At 41.7% G+C, this 27,611-nt stretch overlaps 1 protein-coding gene across 1 annotated transcript; it reads left to right on the plus strand.

The window, feature by feature from the left end:
* The first annotated feature begins 485 nt into the window (after positions 1 to 485).
* Positions 486 to 16,006, plus strand: DYRK2 (dual specificity tyrosine phosphorylation regulated kinase 2). The gene is made up of 2 exons (XM_017876188.1): positions 486 to 742; positions 7,978 to 16,006. Exon 2 carries the CDS (start codon positions 7,999 to 8,001, stop codon positions 9,583 to 9,585), a length of 1,587 nt encoding a protein of 528 aa, XP_017731677.1. The 5' UTR covers positions 486 to 742; positions 7,978 to 7,998; the 3' UTR covers positions 9,586 to 16,006.
* Positions 16,007 to 27,611: the final 11,605 nt, after the last annotated feature.

The following is a 27,611-nucleotide window of genomic DNA, read 5'->3' on the forward strand; positions in this document are numbered from 1 at the left end:
CCGCCCCCCCCCCCGGAACCCCGCTGACCCACGGCAGCCCCCGTGGCGCAGGCGGCCGCTGCATGCGGGACCTCGAACAAAGTCGGCGGCGCGGCGCGGGGGAGCCCCTGGGCGGACGGCGCGCCCCGGCTCCGCGCAGGGTTGCGCGCGGCCCCGAAGGCCCCTCCGAGGGGAGCCCTCCGCCCGAAGAGGCTTCTGCCTGCCAGGGGCCCGGGCGGGGACCATCCAGGCCTGCCGCCCCGCCCTGCTCTGCCCGGGGCTTGGCGTGGCCGTGGCGCCCTGCTCAGCTGTCCAAATCCACCTCTCGGCCGCTGGCCGTCTGCAACGTGGGCCGCCAAGCCGCGGCGTGGTCCGGCTTCCCCGCCGGGTCGCGAACTCGCGCGCCAGAGCCCGACTTAACTTTGCAGCTGCCCGCGCCCCGCCCGTGGGTGTGCGCTGGGGAGCCGTGACCCGAACGCCCGTTTGTACTGCCCTGGTGTCTTCCTCTGTCTTTCCCTGGAAGAGGGGTGTCGCTGCCCAGTGGGGTGGGGGGTGGTCTGGGTGACTTTCTCCCCCCTGACCCTCTTTTGTCTCCTCCCGCACGTGGCTTCCAGGCCGAGGTGGGGACAGCGCCGTTCGCCAGCTTCAGGCTTCCCCGGGGCTCGGTGCGGGGGCCACCCGGAGCGGAGTGGGGACCGGCCCGCCCTCCCCCATCGCCCTGCCGCCTCTCCGGGCCAGCAACGCTGCCGCCGCAGCCCTCACGGTGAGACCCAGCCCGCGGGCGGCCCGGGCGGTGGGGGCGGGAGGGGCCCCAGGCAGAAGCACCCGGACTTGGAGGGTTCTGACCCCGGGAGAAGAGGGGTCGAGATACAAGAAGCCCCACGCCCCGGGCCGGTGGCCTCTCCTCGACGCCGCCCTCGTTAACTTGGGCGAGCCCAAAGCTGCAGCCACAAAGGAAGATTCGTGGCGTGGGCCCCTTACTTCCCCTCCGGAGCCCGCCCACCCATGAGCTTCTCTTCCTAGGAACTTCCTCCTTGCTGCTTTCTTTCTTTACTCATTTTTCGTCCTTGCATCCCAGAGCTCCCTTTCCCTGACCCGGTAAACATCTCTGTCCTTCCCCCACCTCCCCGTGGGTAGTGGGTATTTATAGAAACAGATATGTGTTAGGGGACAGCCAGACCGGCCTGCCTGGAAAATCGATCCCCTAAAGAGCCTCCCAGGCCTGGCTCCAGCCAGCAGGGAGCATCGCCAATTGTCCCCCGCGTGTGTAAGCATGTTTTATGAGTGCTACAGGTTTGAGCACAGCAGAAATTGTAATTAACATTAACAAAAATAAGAGCCGCCGCAGCAGTCAAAACAAGCCACCCCTGTAGGATTCTGCAGTTGGACGTTATTCAAAAGGAAAGGACAAGCGTTGCTTTGGAGGTGGGAAGGAAAAAGCACCTAACAGGTGCTGTGGTCTCTCAGGGCCCAGAGGGAGGGGAGAGGCCAGTGTGGTACTGGTTGCTCGTGGCTGTGGAGACTGGCAAGCTGGATTCGACTTAAGCGTGTACCTTTTCTCAGCTCCCAGGGATCACCCTTGGATGGTAATGGCCAGCCTGGAGGAGATCTGCACTTGGAGGAGGTGATGGTTTGGAGGTCTTTTTTTCCCAATTGGATTTTCCACAGGAACAGCCTAAGATGGTTCTGTGTGAGGGATGCTTGCCAGGAATTGGTTTTATTTGCCAAGTGAAAGTTGAGTTCTTGAAAAAAAGGCCGTCCCCCGGCCTACAGCGGAGTAGCTCTGGGGACATATGGGGAAACTTGTTTGTCAGAGAACTGTGAGGGGATGTCTAGACTGTAGTTGCACCTGTTAGACCTGGAAAGATGTGTGCGAGTTTCGTAGGAAAATGTTTTGTTGCTGTTACTATCTTCCCCCTCCCTCTGTCTGTCTCTCTGTCCTGACCTATCTGGTCCCAGGGGCTGGGAATTCATTGCACAGGAGTTAACTCATCTGTGTTGGACTGTGGATGGTAGCAGGATGGATGATGCTGTATATTACTGTTAAGTGTTCTTGTTGCAGTGATGTTTTAGTTAAGGAACTGCCATTGATTTTAGGGGTTTAGATTTTTTTGTTTGGGATCATCTGACAATTTGGAAAATGTAATATCCAGTTTTTTTTTCTATGTGTTGATGTAATCACATGACATGGTGTGAGCTGGAAAAAGAGCTATTTGGTTTGCATGTGGATTCCAATTTTGTAAGGATGGGCTTTGCTTGATCAAAGCCTCTTTGCCATTGAAATACATGTAATGAAAGTAGATAAAACGACAAGTCTCCACTGGAGGGAGAGCCTGTGGTGCACCAGAAAAGGAAGGATGTGAATGTGCTTCTCAGTACTCCTCATAATGGAGGCCTGTATTTTGCTGTGGCATGTGCCAGATTTACTTGTTTTTAACGTGTGTGTAAACTTCGGTATGCTGTTAATTATTAGATGCTTGAGTTTGAAGGTGTGAATTAGGGTTTCGATGGTGGTTTAGTTCTGATTTTATTTCTATAACATCGCAGATTTCATAGTACAGGAAGGGTTAAAAGGAGCACAGAGTTTATCTGGTTCTACTCTTCCAATTTATAGATGAGGAAACAGACTCAGACAAGGTAACCGGTTTCATCAAGATTCCCCAGCCAGTTCATATCAAGGCCAGAGTGAAAGCCTACACCCTCCTGCATCTAGTTTTAATATACTGATGGAGACTGCTAATTCTAGGAAATTGTACTAGCCTCATTGTAAATGCAAGAACCTTTGTAGATCCATATTCTCGTATGTCTGTCAGATTTTTATAAATTTTTAGTTATTATTTCCAGAGTAATTACACCTAGGAAGAACTTCTAGAATGAATGGGGGGTGGGGAGGGCATTAAGGAGATAAAAATGATCTTGTCATAGGAGCTTGCCCACATTTTCTCTTACAGGTGATATAGTAGGCAGGTCAAATATATGATTATAAAGATTATAAGCTTTGGAATTTATCTAGTCCGTTGCCCTCTTGTTTTATATCTCCTGCATAAGTTGTTTTGCACTTTAGTTATTTATTTCTGTTTGTGTGAGAGATAGAAGTGTGCCTGTTACTTCCTATTATTTTTCTATTGTCAATTGGCAGTTGTTAATAGAAGTATTTTAAATTCAAAAATATTAAAATATGTGTAACTTTTATAACTTTTACTGTGTAAAACGCTCTCCAGTTATCAGTTTTATAAAATAATTTGAATTAAAATACACATTTAAAAAATGGCAGTATTTTGAAGAAAAAGTAGACACTTTACTTAGGGCCACACAGACTGTCAGAATGTTTGAGGAGGAGCTAAAATTCCAGTCTTTTTGGACTCAGTTCTATTACCATAATACTATATAGCATTTCTGAGATGACTTCAGAAAAGTTTTTAAACACCCAAAACTATTATCACAGTGAAATATCTGCTCTTTGCCATTTTCTTATTGGAAGAAATGAAAACTACCAAACTGGTTATTGTTTTTATATAATATTTAATACCAAAGTACTTCATGATCAAAGAAGCCTTTGCAGGTCTCTCGATTTGAACCCATAAATTGTAGCTGTTTTAACAATTGCTTTCATTATGTTTTTTTGTTTTTTGTTTTGTTTTGTTTTGTTTTTTTGAGACGGAGTCTCACTCTATTGCCCAGGCTGGAGTGCAGTGGCTCCATCTCGGCTCCCTGCAACCTCTGCCTCCAGGGTTCCAGTGATTCTCTTGCCTTAGCCACCCAAGTAGGTGGGATTACAGGCGCCCGCCACCATGCCCGGCTAATTTTTGTGTTTTTAGTAGAGATGGGGTTTCACCATGTTGGCCAGGTTGGTTATGAACTCCTGACCTCAAATGATCCACCCGCCTCGGCCTCCCAAAGTGCTGGGATACGGGTGTGAGCCACTGCACTTGGCCTCAGTATGTATTTTTAAATGTGACACACACTGTACAATACATGGACATATTGGAATAAGTCATGATCTCAGACTTCAAGAGGCTGAGCTGGAGGGAGAGGTTTTTAATATCCTTAAGTTTATGATGTAGTCTTGACATTTATTCTGGAAACGTTCTGGCGTTTGTAGTCCCTCAGCACCCCAGCCCTGCTCTCTGCCCCACTTTGTATAAGTCATTTAATTGTGCTTTCGAGCTTGATTGTGATTTTAGAGTCCTGCAATATTTGAGATTCAAAGTCTTCTTTTGCTAAAGCTTCTGAAATGAATCTCTAACATCTGGGAAACTTTTAAGATTGCATGTGTTGCTTTTAGGTGTTTGGTTGATGTGTTTGCTACAAGTGTTTATACATGGTGTGATTGATGTGTCTGCTACAGGTACTTTATGCTTGGAGGTCCTTTGCCTCCAAGTCTGTACTGATGCACTGCAAGCCTAACATCTTGTGACTTAGGTCACCAGGGACATTTCTCAATTCCCTGGGCATTGACTTCATGTTTCCTTATGAAGGTACACAATGTAGTTCTCAGGAACAACTCCAAGAGAGGCAAGAGTGTTATAACAAGGAGGATCTATTGACATGTGTTCTTCCATCCCAAAGATACTTATTGAGGGCTTACTATATGCCTGGGTTTATGTTAATGAGGACTTAGAAACATAAGAGGGGACCCAGCCCTGGAATTGCTCAAAGCCAAATGAGTACGTCTGATGTTAAAACAATTGCAGTAAAGAGAAGTAAGTGTTAGATTAATACTCTCTGAGTAGAGAAGTAGCTGTTTAGTAGGTCAGGGAAGGTTTACACAGGCGGTGAGAGTTGAACCATGCATTGAAGGGTGAATCACCTAGGTATGAGAAAGGAGATTCCAAGAAACATCTGGAAAGGGGAATAATAATGCTCTCATTGACTGACTACTAAGCGCTTTACACATACTACCTTATTTAATCCCCCTAATAGCCCTAATGAGGTAACTTTGTTCCCTTCTTTTTGCAGACAAGGGCACTGAGGTTAACAGAGATGAAATAAATTGCCCTGGGTCACACATTTAGTAAATGGTGGAGCTGGATCATTAAATGTGTGTCTAACTGAAAATCTACCATTATGAAACATGACCTCACTAAAAGCAGAGGAGTGTAAAAGTGTGTGGTGTTTTTTGGGTCCTGGGCTATCTAGCTTTGTTCCTCTTGGAGAGAAGAGTGACAGTAGTTGATGAGAATGGAAGGACTCAGATCATTTAGCCTCTACATTGTAGAGCCTTGTGTTCTTACTGGTAAGTTCTTGCATTAGCTATGGAAATAGGTTACAACCATGGGCCTTGGGCTTAAAAGCAAGAGTGGTCTCAGGTTGAGACTTTTAAATGGTTAACTCTAGAAGCACTATGGAGAAGAGATTTGAGGAATTCTAGACTTAGAAGCAAGGGGGCATGTTATGATGCTGCCTCAGTTGTCCCAGTGAAAGACATCAGGAGAATGAGATGAGGCAGCGTTGATGGAAAGGGCATGGGATAGTAATGATGCATCTTAGGTGAGGGAGGTGTTGAGAGGTTTTCCAGGTGCACAGTGCGGAGGATTCATTTGCAGGTGGATAGCCTGAGTGACTACATGGAGGGGAAGCCTTCTGTTGATCAAAAATGGAGGATTATGGGAGTGGGAAACCAGTTTGGTAGAAAAATAATGAGTTAAGTTTGAGTTGCTTATGGGAGAGGGAGCTGATTGATAGTTGGATATGTGTGTCTTGCACTCAGGAGATAGCACCTTGGCAGGTCTGAGCTCAAGGAACAAATGTGCAAACCTCAGGCCATAGGCAGTTGCTGAAGCCCTGGCTGTGTTCAGGATCAGTTGCAGGGGCTTATGGGAGTAAGAAGCCAAGAGAATCGAGGCTTGAACCCTGGGGAACTCTTGAACCCACCTAAGGTTAGGTGAACCAGTAGTTGATGCTGCAAAGGAGACCAAGAGAAGGCATTTGGAGATACAGAGGATGGTTGTTTCTTGGCAGTCTCGTTAGTTTTAGTTACTAAAACATTTGTGAGCATGTATTAAATTATGCGAAACAAAAATTGCTTAAAGTAAATTTTGGAGGCTTTTGCTGTGTTTTAGAAATCTCTAAAGCCCCAAGGTTAATTTTGTCCTAATGAAGCAGCTTTATGCTTTTATACAGCATGTATACAGGTAATGTGGATTTTCTTCTGAAATATCACCACTCCACTCTGAAGATAATGGTTCTTTAGGAGAGAGATGTTTTGATTCAGGCCCCTTTATTCCCTAGTGTTTGAAAGACCACAGTGGACAGGAGAGGGTGTAGAGAGCGAGGCTGGGGAAGAAAAGCATTGGACAAGTCTGTACCTCTTGTATATACGCCCAAGACTTGCCTGATTCATTTTTATGGACTGCCCTGCTTTTGGCATAGAACAAGGGTAAAATAACCTTTCTAGCTACTCTTACTGAATATAAGATCAGCTAGCATGGAGTATCATCTGTGAGTTTAATAAAAAAGCTCAGTTATAAGTCTGAGAAATGATATCCCTGAGCCTATATGAAGTCACAGTCAGACAGGTCCCAAGTATTGTCTTCTGTTTTGTTTTAATTAGAAGTGGGCAGAGAGGAAGCTCACTCTCCACACAGTCATTGTGCCTATTATGTATCCAATAAAGTATTATGTATCCAATAAAGAAAATGTGAACATCTTAGTCTGTTAGTAAGAAGGAGTTGGAATTTCATTTTATAATCCAGGTGTTCCCAAATCATTTTTTGAATTACTGTGTTACATATACACAGCCCTTCTGCTCTTTCAGTAGTATGTAAATCCCTAAAAGTAGGATTTAAAAGGAGATAATAGAAAACATACTGATGGCAACAGACTTCATCTACTTAATTGTAAGCTCCTGGAGGGCAGGGACTCTGTCACTTTGGCAGCCAGCCTTCAGTTAACACCGGTTGAATGAATGAGGTGGATTGCTATGACAAGTTGATGTAAGATTTCATACAAAAATCACCTCCCAGGCTGCTTTAAGACTTGGGGTTGTCCAAGGCAGGAATTCCTAACTGGGAGAGGATCCTGGCTGCCAGTCCTCTCCTACCCCTTACCTCTCAGCAGTCATAATGCTTAAAGGAAATCCCAAGAAGATTGTCAGTAGAGGGCTGGGGCCCCTTGGCTCACACCATTGGTAGACAGGAATGCTCAGGGATGGCATGCGTACCTGAAACAAGAGGTTGCTGCTTTGGATTCCTATTTGGAAACCTGAGTATCCCAGCAGCTCATAGAAATGGACATCTTCAGAGAGCTGAGCCCCTGACCCCTCCGGAGGAAGGCCAAACAGTGTGGTCATTGCTTGGTTTGTTGGGCTGAATGCCTTAAATGGTTATTACAGTTAGTAAAGCCTGGAAACTTTTAAAAATAGGTTCAGGGTTTATAAGACACTGTGGTGCATATCTACATGGGAATCTTTCAAGCCTAAAACACAGGGTTTTTGTTTTTGTCACTGGATCATGTGTGCGCTTAGGTTTCATCAGATTTTCAAGGAAAGGGGAAGTACTGGTGATGAAGTATTTTCAGGATAGAGCTCTAGGTATTAGGGAAAGAGTAGTGAACAAGACAGACATGGTCCCTGTCCTCATGTTAATAAACTACTAGATGAAATATGAAAGGTACTGTAATCTGGGGGTGGAGGAGCCAACATAGAGTCTTATGTGTGCATGTTTTTTCTGTATCCTGTTTCATTTTTATATCAAGTGTGGATTGAGTGGAACATCTATGATGTGCCAGGCCCTACACTAAGTGTTAGATATAGAATGATAAAGTTATGGTCTCTGCCTCCGTGGGGAACCCTGAATATGTACAGCAAACCGTCTTGTCTGTTAGGCATGGCATTTATGAGGTCCATTTTTCAGGATCACATGTTTTGTGGCCTTTACTCAATCCAAATGGGATTTTGTAAAGGTGGGGTGGAGCGGGTAGTTGTTGATGGGGGTGAATTATACCCCATTTGAACAGACACCTCTTCTTTTCTATTTATCTTTCCTATCTGAATTCCAGATTGGCGGCAGTAAACACACAATGAATGATCACCTTCATGTTGGCAGCCACCCTCACGGACAGATCCAGGTTCAACAGCTGTTTGAGGATAACAGTAACAAGCGGACAGTGCTCACGACACAACCAAATGGGCTTACAACAGTGGGAAAAACGGGCTTGCCAGTGGTGCCAGAGCGGCAGCTGGACAGCATTCATAGACGGCAGGGGAGCTCCACCTCTCTGAAGTCCATGGAAGGCATGGGGAAGGTGAAAGCCACCCCCATGACACCTGAACAAGCAATGAAGCAATACATGCAAAAACTCACAGCCTTTGAACACCATGAGATTTTCAGCTACCCTGAAATATATTTCTTGGGTCTAAATGCTAAGAAGCGCCAGGGCATGACAGGTGGGCCCAACAATGGTGGCTATGATGATGACCAGGGATCATATGTGCAGGTGCCCCATGATCATGTGGCTTACAGGTACGAGGTCCTCAAGGTCATTGGGAAGGGGAGCTTTGGGCAGGTGGTCAAGGCCTACGATCACAAAGTCCACCAGCACGTGGCCCTAAAGATGGTGCGGAATGAGAAGCGCTTCCACAGGCAAGCAGCAGAGGAGATCCGAATCCTGGAACACCTGCGGAAGCAGGACAAGGATAACACAATGAATGTCATCCATATGCTGGAGAATTTCACCTTCCGCAACCACATCTGCATGACGTTTGAGCTGCTGAGCATGAACCTCTATGAACTCATCAAGAAGAATAAATTCCAGGGCTTCAGCCTGCCTTTGGTTCGCAAGTTTGCCCACTCGATTCTGCAGTGCTTGGATGCTTTGCACAAAAACAGAATAATTCACTGTGACCTTAAGCCCGAGAACATTTTGTTAAAGCAGCAGGGTAGAAGCGGTATTAAAGTGATTGATTTTGGCTCCAGTTGTTACGAGCATCAGCGTGTCTACACGTACATCCAGTCGCGTTTTTACCGGGCTCCAGAAGTGATCCTTGGGGCCAGGTATGGCATGCCCATTGACATGTGGAGCCTGGGCTGCATTTTAGCAGAGCTCCTGACGGGTTACCCCCTCTTGCCTGGGGAGGATGAAGGGGACCAGCTGGCCTGTATGATTGAACTGTTGGGCATGCCCTCGCAGAAACTGCTGGATGCGTCCAAACGAGCCAAAAATTTTGTGAGCTCCAAGGGTTACCCCCGTTACTGCACTGTCACGACTCTCTCAGATGGCTCTGTGGTCCTCAACGGAGGCCGTTCCCGGAGGGGGAAACTGAGGGGCCCACCGGAGAGCAGAGAGTGGGGGAACGCGCTGAAGGGGTGTGACGATCCCCTTTTCCTTGACTTCTTAAAACAGTGTTTAGAGTGGGATCCTGCAGTGCGCATGACCCCAGGCCAGGCTTTGCGGCACCCCTGGCTGAGGAGGCGATTGCCAAAGCCTCCCACCGGGGAGAAAACGTCAGTGAAAAGGATAACTGAGAGCACCGGTGCTATCACATCTATATCCAAGTTACCTCCACCTTCCAGCTCAGCTTCTAAACTGAGGACTAATTTGGCGCAGATGACAGATGCCAACGGGAATATTCAGCAGAGGACAGTGTTGCCAAAACTCGTTAGCTGAGCTCATGTCCCCTGATGCTGGTAATCTGAAAGATACAACTTTGCTGAGCCTTATTGGGTTGAAAAGGGGTAGCTCAGACCTGTTTTTATTTGCTCAATAACTCTACTCATTTGTATCTTTTCAGCACTTAATTTTAATGTAAGAAAGTTGTTCATTTTGTTTTTATAAAATACATGAGGACAATGCTTTAAGTTTTTATATTTTCGGAAACTTTTTGTGTTCTAAAAGTACAATGAGCCTTACTGTATTTAGTGTGGCAGAATAATAACATCAGTGGCAGGCCATTGATTACTTCATGACTGCCACGCATTTACAGATTGGTGTCAAAGACATTCACTATGTTTTTATGGTTCATGTTATATCCTCCCCAGGGTGACAGCCCCTTAAGGCCCTCCTTTTCCCTCCATGCTCCAGGTCCATGCACAGGTGTAGCATGTCCTGCTTCCGTTTTTCATAAATTTGGGTGGTGGGGTAGTGGGAGGAGAACGGTCAGAATGAAAGTGATATCCTAAGTAAAACTGTACCTTAGAGATTTTTCTCTAGTGCTGAAACAAATAACAAAATAAGATCCCCAAGGTTTAAACTGCCCAGTTAGCATTCTGACAGTCTAAAAACTGGCAAAGCAGCTTTTAGTGGATAAATGGAAATGGAAACGTGTGTGTTCCTCCAAATTTTCTAGTATGATCGGCAAGCTGTTTTGTAAAGAAGCCTCATATTACAGAGTTGCTTTTGCACCTAAATTTAGAATTGTATTCCATGAACTCTTCCTCCCTTTTCTCTGCATTTTTCCTCTCTGTTCCTCTTTTAATACCACACATCTGTTGCTTGCATTTAGTTTGTCTTCTTCCTTCAACTGTGTATCCCAGACTGTTAATACAGAAAAGAGACATTTCAGCTGTGATTATGACCATTGTTTCATGTTCCAATTAAAAAAAGAACAGCAGCCTAGCTACTTAAGGTGGGGATTTCCATAGTTCCAAAGAAGATTTAGCAGATTAGAGTGAGTTCACACTTTTCAGGTGCCACTGTAAGGTTCTCTTAGCCTGGGAAACTATCAACTTTTTCTTTAAAAAGAAAGAGGGTTGAAAATCCTCTTGACAAACAGAAGTCACTTTGGCTGTTCAGTAAGGCCAATGTTAACAACATGTGTAGAGGAGGAAAAGTTCAACCTCAAGTTAAATGGTTTGACTTATTCTTCATATCATTAGAAGAACCCCAGAGATAGCATTCCTCTATTTTATTTTACTTTCTTTTGGATTGCACTGATTATTTTTGTGGGAATGACACTTTATCTGGCAAAGTAACTGAGAGTTTGGTAAAAGAATATTTTCTTCTCTGAATAATAATTATTTTCACAGTGGAAATTTCAGTATTTTATCACTAATGTATGAGCAATGATGTATATGAATTTCAAGGCACGTGAAACAAATTTTTTAGTATGTGCAATTTAATATAGAAAGATTTCTGCCTGTTTGGACGATAGGTTTTGGGTTGTACAAATTAAGATAAGTAAGCTTATATATGCACAGAGATTATTGTATTACCTGTAAATTGACTTACAAGTACTTAAAAGCATGGTCCCCAGTGAGGCCAAGAAAGTTTCCGGTTAAGTTCTTTAGTAATAATCCTACAGTTTATCTTAAAAAAAAAAAAAAGTTTTGAAAAAAACACTTTAGGCTTCGTTGGTTGATGGTGGACAAAAATGCTCAGGAAATATTTCAGATATTTGCCAAAAAAAACAGTAATAAGGTTAGCTTATTAAAATAGTGATAGATATTTGCTTTACTATTTAAGGTGTCACTGATAAATTAATTTGTACTTCTGTGTTTAGAAATTATAGCTTCTTTTCCCTTAGTCAAATTCTCAGCATATTATACACATTTCTGTGTAATCTGTGGAAGTGCAATAATATGTTAGTTACATTTTAAATAATGCTTACGTGACAATACTCCCAGTCAACGGTGTATAGAATTTAAGGATCTGTGTATTAGGTTTTGGCTTAAAGGCATAAGAAGTATAAGACTTGGTTTGGTGGCTTTGTAAGATCACCAGCCTCTTAATGATGGTTAGCTTCTTTAGGACATTAAATCAATAAAAACATAATGCTGTTTTCCTCTTCTAATGCTCCTCTTCCATTTCCAGTTATCTTCACATTTATGTTTAAATATACAAACCTGAGTCTGCCGTTATTAATTTCCCTATAAAATGATGATACACGTGAAAATTTATAAATGGACTAATACTGCTTGTCTTTCCCCCACCGCACAAAACTGGTTCTTAAGATGCCAACAATGAATTTGGGACTATCTTTATTTCTCAATGGAAACCGGAAACTTTTATACCAAACTATAATATGCAGCACTGTGGGGGTTTCTTTTTTTTTTTCCAAATACAGTGAAATTTTTTTATTCACAAGAGCTGCCACATTTCAGTATTTAGTGATAGCGCTGCTTTAATAAAATTCTAGTTTGATTGTCATGTCAAAAAAAAATTGCATCTTTGTGATTTTAAAACAAATTAATGAAGGGCTCAGATAGGCTATTAAGAGTTGGCTTGGAAACAGTTTTTGGTCTCACAGGTTACCATTGTCTAGGGATGTCGGCGCTGTTTTCAGTTTTAGGAATAGCACAGTGTTGTCTTGTCTTTGGCAGTCTCATTTGGCTCTGTTTCTTGCACCGCCACTGTGTTCATTACCACTTAAATATATTGCTCCAGCAGTGGAACAACAGTGGTGCAAGACATTGTAGATTAACAGTAGAGGAGAAATTGTGCCCTTAGTGTTAACAATGTGCCTTTTGTTCTGAATGCCATATTGTAGGGCATGCATTTTTTGGCCTCTTTAACTCTTTGAATACTAGTCAGTAAGGATGGAACCCATCTCTGCAAAAATACATCTGTCTTAAATATCTAGTTACAGGCCTTAATAAAAACCATAAGGCATGACTCATCTTCAGGCACTGAAAAAAGATAACCATCAGGTAGTGTTACACAGGGACTTCCTATGTTTAAGGGGTTAAAGATGGTCTTTGTTGTATCTTAACATCAGACTGATTTTACATTTTTTTTTTTTGTTATGCTAACACTAGACAAAATCAACTGTATTTGTAAAATTTACCTCAAACCATTTAATTTTATAGTGTGATTAATCCCAGGGCATTTGGTATGAACCAAAGTGCATTCCTTTTATATGTGCCTGGCTCTAGTAAGGATGGCCAGGGATTTTTACAATTTGGGTGCAAGGCACTTAAGCCACTTTTAAACTTAATGGGTGGTTTGGGGTCGTGTTAAATGACTCCATCAGAATGTTAGAAAACACTTTAGGCATCAGTAGCATTGGGCCATATTGGAATCCTAAAGTGTGAATTATTTTAAGGAGAGCATTCATTTTGTAATTTTTTTCATCAAAATATTTCTGGTAAGCAGAAGACTTTTTAAAAAAACTGATCTGGTCTCGGTAAAGGTTTTAATATTGCCCAACATAATGCTGTAATAGCATTAAAAAAAAGTATTTGTGAACTCTGTTTCTTAGGGGCTTGTACATCTCTCTGCTATGGACATATATAAAATTAATTGTAATTATACTCAGCTCAACTGCTACAGTTATGTCTAGGCAGTGGCTTGGGTTTTTATCGAGCAACAACTTAGACATGTGACTGTAATATGCTGCAACTGTGTGTACTGAAAATATGTGAAAATGGTTGAATGTGGACTGTGTATATATGTATGTAAAAATTTCTGTGAGATGCTGCTGTCGCCACTTAACATTAAATATGTTCTAGTGGATTTTAATCCTAGTGGCCAGTTCTATGATACTGTATGTATTGTACAGCTGATGACAGGAGTAAGACTGTTTAGTGAATATTTGTTAAATTTTATTGTTGTGGCCAGAGATAATTTCAGAATAAAATTTTAATGTCCTACCTTACTTTTCTCCCCTTTCTAACTATAATTTAACTCCTGATCTATTTCTGGTATTATCCTTTGTCAATTAGCCTGGAGAGGGTTTAGAATGCAAAATGGATAGCTCTATATCAGTGTCTTGAGAAGTTAAAATAATTCATTCTACTAGTTTGTTCATAGCAGTACTTTATTAGTTCAATATAAGTATGCAGATTCCAAGTGGAAAGACAAAGGTTTTAGTGAGTAGCTCTTGCTTTTCCTAGGATATTCTATTCCTTTACCTTTAAGATTTTTATATTAACTTTTTTATATATAGCCTCTGCTGTGTTATTATGCTAGAGCTTCATATCTTTTAAACTTCACGATGATAGTTAAGCTGGGAGAGCAGAGCCTGTCAATTATTCCCCACTAGTCTTCGTTCTTTTCTGTGCACAAGTTCTGGTAAATTATTCTAATGTGTTCTAACCAGCTCCACCCAATGTTTTTTAATGCTTATGAGTTTGCAGTTTTTGTACTTGGTGGTCTCTGTGGTTCATATTTTTTTGTATTGTAGTGTCTCCTGCCTTGGTTGGCTCAGAAAATAAGGCCTAGGAACTGCAACTAGCTCATGATTTGTCAGGTTCAGTTAATACCAAGCTAAGAGTTTACTTACAGATGACAGCAAGCAGATGCTCTAGTAATTTGTCAGACATTGCAGGGATATTGTGTAGTCAAATATTTCCCTCTTGTGGAAAGAACTACCTCACATTTTTATTTATTTTCCTTCTGTTACCAACAGCCAAGGAATTAACTTAGTGTGGCTTCCTGCATCAATACTGGGATATACTTAAACAAGGGAATGCTGTAAGAGTTCCCAATTGTCTCGTCACAGCCTGGGCCATAGATTTTCGTTACTGCTAATCTTGCTTCTTAAAGTTCACACCCAGTGCAAAAAATCCAACCAGCAAACCAATCCCAAAATCCAATATATTTAGAAATGTAAGTGTTAAGAGATGTGCATTGTGTACAAAATTGAAAATTGGTGCTAAAGTGGCAATGTAAATTTAAAATTTCTTGTCCAGATCTGACTGACTGACTGACTGACTGACTCAGGAGATTATAATTCCTACTCATTCCCTTTCCTTTTAGCACATCTTTCAAAAGCTCTTTTTAAAATTGATCAATGTGCTGTTCTGTTTGAGTCTCTACAATCCTATCCCTTTTGGAATCAACAGCTACACAAAGAAATATTCTTGGAACTTCAAAGTTGCCTTCAAAGTAGCTCTAGAAAATGTCCCTAGCTGACATTGGTATCGGTCTGTTAGAAGGGAAAATTGATTTGACTACTTTCTGTTTTGAAAAGAGCATTAAGAGGGATTTGAGGAAGGTATTTGTGACTTTCCTTTTTTTCTTAAGTTTGAAGTACACTTCATTTCCTTTGGGTTATTAGGCAAATCAACACTTGTCATTAGTAATGCTAACACTGTCCAAAATGAAAAATGACTGCCAGTGTGTTGCACATACATGAGAAGATTGCATCGTACTGCAAAGTCTTTGGTTTGTTTCCTTACTTGGTTTGACTTTGACTTACTATTTTGCTATGGTCACATCCTTAATATCTGTGGTACATTTCATATATATAAGGGGTGGGGGCATAATTGCCTTTCCCATGTGTCTCAAGGAAGCTTAATGAGGAAACTAATGAGTTAATATTTACTCTTCTGAAGAAAGCTGACATTTTAGGAGTATTAAGTCATCTATAATAAGGAGCAGCAGGAATATATTGTGATTTTATCACATGTTCCAGAGAGCATTACCCCTTACATAGAAAGCTCCTTGGAGATTTCATGGTGTTGCATGAACATCAGTTTATCCCTTATACATCCCTGTGAGCTATAATTATCCTCATTTGATATTTGAGGAAACTGAAGTGACTTGCTCCAAAGTGACTTTACAGAAACATTGCAGTTTGAGGCTTAAGTTGTAATCAGATAATTTTGATCTTGTACAGTAAGGGAAAATCCATAACCATACATAACACACAAAAGTTTAGAAAGCGGGGGAAGTTGAGCTAGCAATGGACATTTCTATTATTTAAGTTACATACCAGTTTCCAGGAATATTTTTCAAATGGGACAAACTAAAAAGTTGAGGACTAGAGCATCATAGTCTCTTAAGTGCACCTCATAACTTAATGCATGTGCACACACCCTCAGTTAATTTGCAAGAGAGTGACTTCTCATTGTTACTTGTGGAGAGGCTAATTATAGTAGCTTCTTGGTTTTCTGTGTTGCTAAATTTTTTTTTTACATTTGAAAGTATGAAAATACTATTTTTGACACTTTATTGTTTCTCAGGGATTAAAAGTTAAATTTTACTGACTGTAGCAGCAGGTAAATCTCTTAAATTTACTCAGGTTTCCTATCCTTTGCCTCCATATTTAAGGAAATATAGAATGCCTGCCAGGGAAATATATAAAAGAAAATTTCAAATACAATTTTAAAATACCAATTTGTAAATAAACCAATTTTACAAACTAAAATATTGTGTCTTTCCTTGCTTTTTATCTCAATTTATCTCCCCTCCTAAGTTTGAGGAGTTTTATATATTAAGACTCTCTCTTCATTTGTAAAAATGAAGTATGCTATTTGCAAAGCAAAAGCCCATGAAAAGCCCCAAATCATTTAAGTAAATCTCATTGAATTGTTTTCAATTGTTTTGGGAGAAATGTAACTAATTATAAGCAATTTATGTAGACCTGCAGCAAATAAACATATGAGTAAATTTGGGCTAATTTGTCATCTTTTTATCTGAAGAGGAACACCCTACTTAATTTCCCTTGTCCGTAAAATTCAGTTTATCAGAATTTTGGCTAGGGTAGCTTTAAATATATATGTAAAAAATGCAGATGGCATTTGTTTGTCAAATATGTATTAAATAAGCCTCCTATAGCCCAGAATCTTGTAGTCACTAGGGATATATAATGCTGAACAAAACACACAGTGCCTTTTAAGGGAGTTTTAGACTGGTTGGAAAGGCAAACATTATATGGATAATTATATGAACAAATAGTTGCAAAGTAATAAGTGCTATGAAGAAAAAGCATGTTGTGTTGAGTGTGTGTGCAATGTTATGTTGTATGGATCAAAGATGGCTTCCCTAGGAAACAAATAGCTTTTGAGCTGAGGAACAAAGAGCATGAATAAGAGACCCAGTAGCCAGAGGAAATAAGGTGACCAATTGAAGTCAGGGCTATGTGGCCAGAGCCCAGAGAATGAGAGAACTTGGTGTGAAACGAAGCTGGTGAGGTAGTTGGGAACTGGAACATGCCAAGGTAGGTGCTATTAAGGATTTTGGTCCTTACCCTATAAGCAAGGCAGCCACCAAGAGATTTTTAAGGAGGAAATGCCATGAGCAGATTGGCTCTTTCTGGCTCCTTTGTAGGAAAGTACTGAGAAGGGTAAGAGTAGATGAAGGAAGTCCAGCTGAAAGTGTTTGCAAGAGATGGCAGACTGGCCCACAGGGTGGGGATGGACATTTAAAGAAAATGGGCTCATTAGGATACAGAAAAACAGATGCTCTCTGATTTACAATAGGTCGACTTAAAATTTTTTTGAGTTTGTGATGGGTTTATCAGGAAGTAGCCCTTTCGGAAGTCCAGGCCCATCTGCATTAAGGTAGAATTAACAATGTCTCTTTGTGTCTGGAAAGTAGTTGTTGCTATTTGTGTCTAGTTTGCTACATTGCATCAAAAGGAATCACAGTATCTTATTTGTTTAAGAAAAGAAAAGGTTGCAAAGTAATGCCTTTGGTTACAAAGTATGAAGCACTGGTATACTATCTTTTGCTGAAGATTTGAAGCCTTTGGGTAAAATCTTGTTTATTAATTCAAATTTGTTTCAGGAAATTTTAAATTTTAAAAAGATTGTAAAAATGGGGTGGGGGGGGATTTTACATACTAGGTTTTTATATTAAGACTAAAATGAATGAAGGAAAGAAGGGAAGGAGGCAACTAGATTGGTGAGAAAGAATAACAGACTAGGAGGTCAGCAAAGGCCGCTCTGGCCTAGTGGCTGAATGTGGTGTTCTGAAGGAGGAAGGAGCTCAAGAGCAAGCCAGGCAGACTCTCTCTCCCCCTCCCTCCCTTTCTTCTTCCCTGTCTTTCATAGAATTTAAACTTTTACTCTGTAAGATGGTATATATGGATTTGGCATATTTGAGTTTACCAAAACAAAACAAAAAATTATAAAAGACGTGAAAGAGGAGGAGAAGGAGGAGATCAATCCCTGCCTCTGAGGACATTATGTTTAATTAGGAAGACAAGATTAGACAGAAAATATTAAACAAGTCTAGAACATTGAAAGATGAAATTCAGAATAAGTGCAGCTCATTTGCGTTGCGTTGCTCTCGGATAATAATAGCTTTAAGAAGGTGGGTCTCCAGCCAGGTCTTGATGGAATTCAGATTGAGAGAGAGAAAAAGGATATTCTAGGAGAAGCAAATTGCTGTAACTGAGGGATGTCATGAATCATTCATTCGTATGTCATCCGGTATTTACTGAGCACCTATGTGTATAATTTTTGGCATAATGCAAAGGATGGGCAAAGAGACTGGGTTTGTGGCAGGGTGATGGCAGGGTGAAGAAGGGAGAATAATTTCTTCAGAAGGCAGGCCTTGTCCTGTGGTTTTCTCAAATGTGCCATGTTGTTGTAGCCATGACACATGTGCTGTCTCTGTCTAGAGTGCATTTGCCAATCTCTGCCTCATCCTGTGAGACTCAGCCCGGGCCAGATGTCACTGCCCTTACAAAGTCCTCTTTAACCTGAGGTTGGGCAAGATCACCCTTATCAAAAGCTGACACTGGCAATCTCTCTGCTAACTGCAAGGTGAGTAGAAGTGAGTTGAGAAGGCAGTGGAATCCTCTCCCTTGTTTCCCTCCATCCTTCCCACTGGGCACACACGGGCAAAAACAAACAATCAAAAAAAAGAAAAAAGAAAAAAAACAAGTGGTGTCTGAAGATGGCATTTTAGTAAGAGAGGTACTTGTTAACCAGACAATCATAAAATGTTTAGTTTGTAAGCAGTGCCCAGCATGAGAAGCAGCTAGATTTGTGAGAAACAATAACAGACTGGGAGGTCAGCAAGGGCCGCTCTGGCATAGTGGCATGGATGTGGTGTTCTGAAGGAGGAAGGAGCTCAAGAGCAAGCCAGAGCATGGGATGGAGGCTTGCAAGTCTGGAGTTTCGTGAGCCAGGAGAAAGCACGTGCAAGATAAGGAGGGAGAGAAATGCAATGCCGGACCTTGGAGAAGGCCACGCAAGACCATTTGGAGGAGCTGGGAATTTATTCTGATTACACCAGGAAGCCATTGATGCATTTACAATAAATTAAAAACAAAAAACAACAACAAAACACACACACACAAATCATTCTGGTTTCCTATGGAGAAAAACTGGAGGGAAGCCATATGGAAATGGTGCCACTCCATGAGACAGAGGACTTCTAACCATCTGGGAGGAGTTGAGAGAGATCATTTGATAGAAGAATGGTCCTCCACCAGAAGTTCTGTTTAGGAAGTGAGGTGAGGTGGGGATAAGGGTACGAAGGGTTCTGAGGATACCATTTGTGTTGCTATTTTTGTAATTGAAATAACATAGGCTGAAAAAAAGTGTTTTACAGTGTGACTATATAAAATTACAGATGCAATGTAATTTATAAAGGGCATTTAAAATCAGTAACAAAAATGCTAATTTGCCAGTGGAAAAAAGAGAAAATAACACCTTCAAAAAATTTACATGAGCAACATAAATGGACCAAAAAATTTTAAATTGTAAATCACAGTAATAAAAATTAAAGCTATGAGTTTATTTCTAACCCACAAAATATCAACAATTAATTAAACAACCATGTTTCTTCCTAGCAAGGGTGTGGAGTAGCATAAAGCACTCGTTTGATGCTGCTGGGGCATAATTAGCAGAGCCTTTCTGGAGGGCACTTGGTAATCTGTACCAAGAGCTTTAGAAATGCTCGTTCATTTTTACTTGTTGATTCTACTTCCAGAAATTGGTATCAGAATCTATGATGTAAACAAAGAGTTATGTACAAGAATAATCATATCTACTAGGACAAACTTAGAAAAAAACGTTGTATCTATTAATAGAGGATTTCTTAATAAATGATAAGTATATGAATTATGAACAACATATTTACAGTATAATATTAAACAAAAAAAAAAGGGAGGCACACAAGTGAATGTCCTCTCTACCAAAACAGGCAAAGGCAGAGGCAGAGATAGCATTGGGGAAAGAATTAGGAAGAAATACAGCATTGTATTAACAGGTAGCTGATATTCATTTTAATTTTCTTATCTGTTTTTCATCAGCTTTCACAATGACCATTCATATTTTAAAATTATCAATACATTATTATAAAGAAAAGCATTTGTAAGGGAATGAATAAAATCAACAGAAGAAAACTGCTATGGAAGAGCACGTTAATAATGGGGAGGAAATTTGCTTCCTGGCCTATTGAACCATGTGAACCATTTCAGTTCCTACATTTGCCAGGTACTTTCTCACTTCTGGTTTCCACCGTCTAGAATATGGTGCTCTCCTTAGCCTGGCTCACTCCTGCTGTCCCCATGTCTCAAGTAGCAGTGCTTCCTCCCTCTGCCCTGCCTGTCCCCCTCACTCAGCCTTCATCAGATGAACTGAGAGGCTCCTGCAGTCTCCCGTGTTCATCTCAGTGCCTACTTTCATAGACCTTAGAATTCAGTGGTCAGGCTGGTTTAATTGTCACAGTTTGGGTTCCTTGAGGGCCAGGGACTATCTTTCTTGCTGACAAAAGGACGATCCCCAGGGAATGATGTAAAGTTTGGGACAAAACAGGGCTTCAGTAAAAGTTTGTGAGTGAGTGAAGTGCTTGGGGAGGGGGAGTTCAAGAGAGATGTGCACAAAGGAAGCCATCAGAACTCTTTGAGAAGGAGTTTTGGAGACAGTGCAGGAAATGGAACACATTACCCAGTTCCTGGAGGCTGGTGGTGAGGAAATGGTGTGGTGGGTACAGGCCCACTCATGAATGTCGGCTGTGAATGTGGGGAGATGGAGAGAAAGACGACGAGCAAAGGGGAGCAGGTGAGTATTTTTTCCGGGTAGGCAAAAGTAATCGTCTAGTACTTTCTTCTGCTTAAATTCCCCACTGACCTCTCATCTCACTAAGGATAACGTGTAATTTCCTTGACATGTCCTTCAAAGCCCTTTGTGACTGGGCTTCTGCTTTTTTCCAGCGTCATTTGGTTCCATTCTTCCCCGGCTCAGTGCATTCCAGCCACATCTGTTTTCTGTGTGTTTCCTGAATATCTGTCTCATTCCTGCCTCAGGACATTAGTACTTCCTGCTCCCTCTGCTGAAACCCCTCTGCCCTCTCTCCTTGTGTGGTTGATGTCTTACTGTTTATCACTTCGATCTGACACTATCTGCTTAGATAGCATTCCTTGGCCTCTCTACCAGTGCCTATGTCCCCTACCCCTAGTCCTTCTTTGTCACGTTACCTGATTTAATTTTTTTAAAGTGTCTTAAAAAAGACACTGATCAGTGTCTGGAAAAAACTTGTTTATCTGTTTAATGATTGTTATTGTCTGTCTCCCTCATTAAGTGTAAGTTACATTATGCTAGTTCTTGTTACCTCTGTGTTTCCTATTGCCTTAAACAGCACTGGTGTGCAGCAGGCGTTCCACAACTATTTATTATTGAATATAAAGTTTTATGTGTGTTGGAGGAAGTAAAGAAGAAGCCGGTAGAGAGGGAAAAATTAGGAATGTTACATGCCAGGAAGGCAAATAGGTATCATTTCTAGTGCTAACCTTGAATGCTTGGTAGTGGCTGCCTAGAACCCTGTCTTAGGATTATGCAGTTTCCTCAGGGTTCAGCAGAAAACAGTGCTATAATTGATTAACAATGTCTTATTACTAATTAGCAAATTCCATAGGCATAGGAAGGGGCAGTTTAGTGGTTGAATAATAGACTTCTACTTCAGTGTGCATTGCTTCAATTCTTGTCTTGACACATGGACATTGTGTTCAGGATATGGCTGAGACTAGATCTCAGTTAATGTATAGGTGGTTGGGTTTTTCCTTTACAAACCTATATAACATGAAGAGCACACATGCTTTTATATCATATTATTATTATTATTATTATTATTGAGATGGAGTCTCGCTCTGTCACATATTCTAGAGTGCAGTGGCAAGACCTCGGCTCACTGCAACCTCCACCTCCCGAGTTTAAGCTATTCTCCTGGCTCAGCCTCCCAGGTAGCTTGGAATATAGGCATGTGGCACCATATCCAGCTAATTTTTGTATTTTTAGTAGAGATGGAGTTTCACCATGTTGGCCAGATTGGTCTCAAACTCTTGACCTCAAGTGATCCACCTGCCTCAGCCTCCCAAAGTACTGGGATTATCAGCATGAGCTACCGCACCTGGTGGTAGTATAATTTACTAATTTGTTCTTTAATGTAATATTTGTCCATATGTGTGTATGCCTTCAATGGGATGGGAAAAGGACATCAAGTATTTATTAATCATCTTAGTCTCCTTTCTTTTATACTTTCAGTGCTTGGTCTTTTGGGTGATATCAGAATGGTAGCTACTTCTGGGTAAACATTCATTAACAAGCCTCTGGCCAGCAGTAAGAGGTGACCTCCCTGAGATGACAAGGTAGAAGGGAGCTGCAGTTGAATTGTTTTCCTATTTGAGATACTGCCTATCTCTTTTTAGGTTTGGAATCTGCAAGTCTTTTACCCTCTAGGCTAATTATTTCCTTTTGAGAGCAATGAGGCCTTTTATCAAGATGGCTACATTCTTGTGTGTCCTGACGCACAAATGATGAGTAATGGGCTGATTAACCCAGCGACCTTCATGAATGATAGAAAGGGAACATAAAGATGAGAGGTTTTCCCCACTCTGGGAATCAGCTTCTCTCTGGACTTTTTTCAAGACATGCTCCCTTATAACAAATAGTACATTGTGCTTATTTCTTGTCTGATCCATGCATTCTGCTATTTTGAAATGAGAATTTTAAAACCAAGGATGGAGTACTTGACCCCCAGGCCCCTGTCCAGGATCTGTTCAGCACACACTGTTTAATAGTGCTCAGATTAACTTCTGGGCACCTGCGAGCCACCACAGTGCTGCTATTTTGATAAACCCATGGTTTAGAGGCCCTGACACCATGGCCACTTCCACCTTTTACTCTGACTAAGTGCTCATGTTGCTATTCCCTGAACCAGTGCCAGAGAGGAAGGTTGGTTCTCTGTTTGGAAGTGGCCCAAGCTTCTATTATAACCACTTTGGGAAAAAAGACGAAAGAGCAGCTGTCCTACACAGTGTCTTTCTCCTCCTCCGGCTCACCCAGTCTGAGCCCTGACTCACCTCATTTGACCCCGAGCATATCACCATCAGGGGTGTGCAATTCAAAGTACAGCATCACAGCAGACAGAACAATGGCTTGGCCAAAGATGTCCATGTCCTTATCCTCAGAACATGTGAACGGGTTAGGTTGCATGAGGTTTTGACTGCGTTGTGTTTTCCCAGAATTCGTATGTTGAAGCCTAACCCCCAATGTGTCTGTATTTAGAGATAGGGCCTTTAGGGAAGTAATTAAGGTTAAATGAGGTTGTAAGGATGCTGTCTCTATTAGTCCATTTTCACACTCCTGATAAAGACATACCCAAGACTGGGAAGAAAAGAGGTTTAATGGACTTACAGATGCACATGGCTGGGGAGGCTTCACAATCATGGAGGAAGGCAAGGAGGAGCAAGTCACATCTTATGTGGATGGTGGCAGGCAGAGAGAGGGAGCTTGTGCAGGGGAACTTCTCTTTTTAAAACCATCAGATCGCATGAGGCTTATTCACTATCATGAGAACAGCATGAGAAAGACTTGCCCCCATGATTCAACTACCTCCCACCAGGTCCCTCCCACAACTCATAGGAATTCAAGATGAGATTCGGGTGGAGACACAGCCAAACCATATAATCTCACCCCTGACCCCTCCCAAATTTCATGTCTTCACATTTCAAAACAATCATGCCTTCCCAACAGTCACCCAAAGCCTTACCTCATTTCACCATTAACTCAAAAGTCAACAGTCCAAAGTCTCATCTGAGACAAGTCAAGTCACTTCTGCCTATGAGCCTGTAAAACTGAAAGCAAGTTAGTTACTTCCTAGATACAATGGGAGTACAGACATTGGGTAAATAGAGCCATTCCAAATGGGAGAAATTGGCCAAAACAAAGGGGCTACAGGCCCCATGCAAGTTCGAAATCCAGCAGGGAAGTCAAATCTTAAAGCTCCAAAATGATCTCCTTTGACTCCATGTCTCACATCCAGGTCATGCTGAGGCAATAGGTGGGTTCCCATGGTCTTGGGCAGTTCTGCCCCTGTGGCTTTGCAGGGTACAGCCTCCCTCCTGGCTGCCTTCATGGTCTGGCATTGAGTGTCTGTGACTTTTTCAGGCACACAGTGCAAGCTGTCAGTGGATCTACCATTCCGGGGGCTGGAGAACAGTGACCCTCTTCTCACAGCTCCACTAGGCGGTGCCACAGTACAGACTCTGTGTGGGGGCTCCCACCCTACATCTTGCTTCCACATGCCCTAGCAGAGGTTCTCCATGAGGGCCCTGCCCCTGCAGCAAACTTCTGCCTGGGCATCCATGCATTTCCATACATCTTCTGAAATCTAGATAGAGGTTCCCAAACCTCAATTCTTGACTTTTGTGTACTCGCAGGCTGAACACCATGTGGAAGCCACAAAGGTTTGAGACTTGCACCCTCTGAAGCCACAGCCTGAGCTCTACATTGGCCCCTTTTGGCCACAGCTGGAGTGGCTGGGACACAGGGCACCAAATCCCTAGGCTGCACACAGCTTGGGGACCCTGGGACCAGCCCACGAAACCACTTTTTCCTCCTAGGCTTCCGGGCCTGTGATGGGATGGGCTGCTGTGAAGACCTCTGACATGCCCTGGAGGCATTTTCCCCATTGTCTTGATGATTAATATATGGCTCCTCGTTGCTTATGCAAATGTCTGCAGCCAGCTTGAATTTCTCCTCTGTAAATGGGATTTTCTTTTCTATCGCATTGTCAGGCTGCAAATTTTCCGAATTTTTATGCTCTGCCTTGCTTGTAAAACTGAATGCCTTTAACAGCACCCAGGTCAAATCTTGAATGCTTTGCTGCTTAGAAATTTCTTCCACCAGATACCCTAAATCATCTCTCTCAAGTTCAAAGTTCTACAAATCTCTAGGGCAGGGGCAAAATGCCACCAGTCCCCTTGCTAAAGCATAACAAGAGTTACCTTTGCTCCAGTTCCCAACAAGTTCCTCATTTCTATCTGAGACCACCTCAGCCTGGACTTTATTGCCCATATTGCTATCAGCATAAAGCCATCCAACAAGTCTCTAGGAAGTTCCAAACTTTCCCACATTTTTCTGTCTTCTTCCAAGCCCTCCAGACTGTTCCAACCTCTGCCTATTACTCAGTTCCGAAGTCATTTCCGCATTTTCGGGCGCCTTTTCAGCAGCGCCCCACTCTACCAATGCCAATGTACTGTGTTAGTCCATTTTCACACTGCTGATAAAGACATACCTGAGACTGGAAAGAAAAGAGGTTTAAAGGACTTACAGTTCCACATGGCTGGGGAGGCCTCACAATCATGGAGGAAGGCAAGCAGGAGCAAGTCACATCTTATGTGGATGGCGGCAGGCAAAGAGAGAGAGCGTGTCAGATCTCATCAGACTTATTCACTATCACAAGAACAGCACAAGAAAGACTTGCCCACATAATTCAGTTACCTCCTACCGGGTCCCTCCCCCAACAGGTGGGAATAAAAGATGAGATTTGGGTGTGGACACAGCCAAACCTCATCAGTGTCCTAATCCAATAGGACTGGTGTCCTTATAAGAGGAGGAAGAGGCATCAGAGCTCACGTTATCTCTACGTGTGCAGAGAGGAAAAACCATGTGAGGACACAGGAAGAATGCAGACATCTACAAACCAAGGAGAGGCCTCATCAGAAACAGATCCTGCTGGCACTTTGATCTTGGACTTCCAGCCTCTGGAATTGTGAGAAAATCAGTGTCTGTTGTTTAAGCCACCAGCCTGCGGTATTTTGTTATGGCAGCCTGAGTACTGAATCCGCATAACAGAGAGGAATTAAAGTTGCAGATGGAATTAAGGTTGCTAATCAGCTGACACTGACATGTGGAGAGATGCTTGGATTATCCAGGTGGATCCAATGTAATCCTTAAAAGTGGAAGGAGGCAAAGGTAATGAGGTCCTATTGACACCTTGGTTGTAACCTAGTGAGAGCTGTATTGAATCTTTAACCTAAAACACTGTAAGATAATCCATTCACATTATTTTAAACAACTACATTTTTGGTAATTTATTACAATATCAAGAGAAAATCAGTATAAACATGTTAGGGTGTATTATCTGTTTAATAACACTTTAATGAATATTTTGGATATACACACATATTTGGGATTCATTTCCTCCGGAAAGAAACATTGATATAGGGAACAGTAAAATGACAAATTTTATTCTATTTATAACCCCTATAAGTTGCCACTATGAGAACACCGAGTAAATGGAATAAAAAAGAGCACAAATTTGCCCTTTCACCTTATTTTTCTTTGCCAAAACCAAAACCCATCAGAAGCAAAAATATTAAAGAACTCTGTATTTAAATTTAATTCATTATTTAAATAAAGCAAAATTGAGGGTAACGTAATACCTGCCTGCAAAGGTACTTTGGAGTAATAGCTAATTTTCACCTTTATAATCATTACTTTTGAGAGAGAAAGAGAAAGAGGCTGTGTGTGTGTGTGTGTGTGTGTGTGTGTGTGTGTGTGTGTGTGTGTTTATTGTATTGTATTATATTGTGTGTGTGGCTTGTTCAGAGATTTTGAGAAACCATTTGTGGTTTCAGGACTCACAGCCATTGAAGGCAGCTTTCCATTACCGTACTTTGAAAAAAGACTTCAGTATTCTCTCTGGATTTTCTGTTCTCTCTTGTCAATAATCCATTTTTATTAGTTGTTAAAGAAACCAACCCTTAATTTCCTTCACAGTAAATACAGTATTACCTGTGCTGATCTCTGAAAAGGCCTGTCTTAATACCAATTAACTTTCGAAGTACTCACAGTTCCTATTATTTTATCATCTCTGGAAAATAAAAGGAAGAGAGCACATAGTCAAATGCACACATTCTCCTTTTCTCAATTGGAAGTGATTTTCTCCCTCCAGCCTCTCTCTGTTCCTTACCCCTCTGTGCTATCTTAACTTTGTATCAATTACTTACATTTACTCTTTAAACACCTTCCTTAATTTGCTCCAACTCCTCTGCAGCTTTAGATAGTAATTCTTTTTAAATTCCCCTTTTCATAGTACACATGCTTTGAAGAACTTTAAAAGAAAATACTAGTATTTAAAATTGAGACTTAAGATGATCATGTTCTTGTAGGCAGATGTAAACGTTGTAGTTATACTCTCTTGAGTATTTTTTTAGTAGTGTTAGAACTCTCAGCAGTGGTTACAACTGGTTTGTGCTGCAAACAGTTTTAGTGATGGTATCCTAAATGCCTGTGCTCTGTACTCATATATAAAAGGTAGCATAACACAATGATCCAATTCATAATATGTCTTCCCCTAATTTTTATATCACACTTTTCAATTCTGAGACAGAATTTGGCTGAAGTATTTAAGATTTTCTTATGGTTTTGAGTTGTTTAAATGTTGATACGTATATTTCCAAATATGACCTCATTGGAGAGTCAGCGTGTTTGGCTAACAGTTAAATAAAGTTTATAAGCTTACAAAAAGGGTTGCATACTACAGCCAAGTTGAAAAAGTAACATTTGGGCACAAAGCTACTTGGCTTACTTTCATTGGTTTGGTCTTTTGTGTTATTAGGCAAATAATTTCATTTTTTAAAATTTCTGCTGTTGGGCAAATGAGCCTGTTGTTGAGGGTTACTCATATGAATGTTTAAATTTTTCTTCTCTGACATCAGTCATTCATCAAAACCACCTGCGTTCCAAAATCTATATTTATGTCTCCACTCTATTATGGTTTTGCATTATTCA

The sequence above is a fragment of the Rhinopithecus bieti genome, unplaced genomic scaffold (assembly GCF_001698545.2).
Source record: "Rhinopithecus bieti isolate Rb0 unplaced genomic scaffold, ASM169854v2 scaffold_9919, whole genome shotgun sequence".
Classification (NCBI taxonomy): domain Eukaryota; kingdom Metazoa; phylum Chordata; class Mammalia; order Primates; family Cercopithecidae; genus Rhinopithecus; species Rhinopithecus bieti.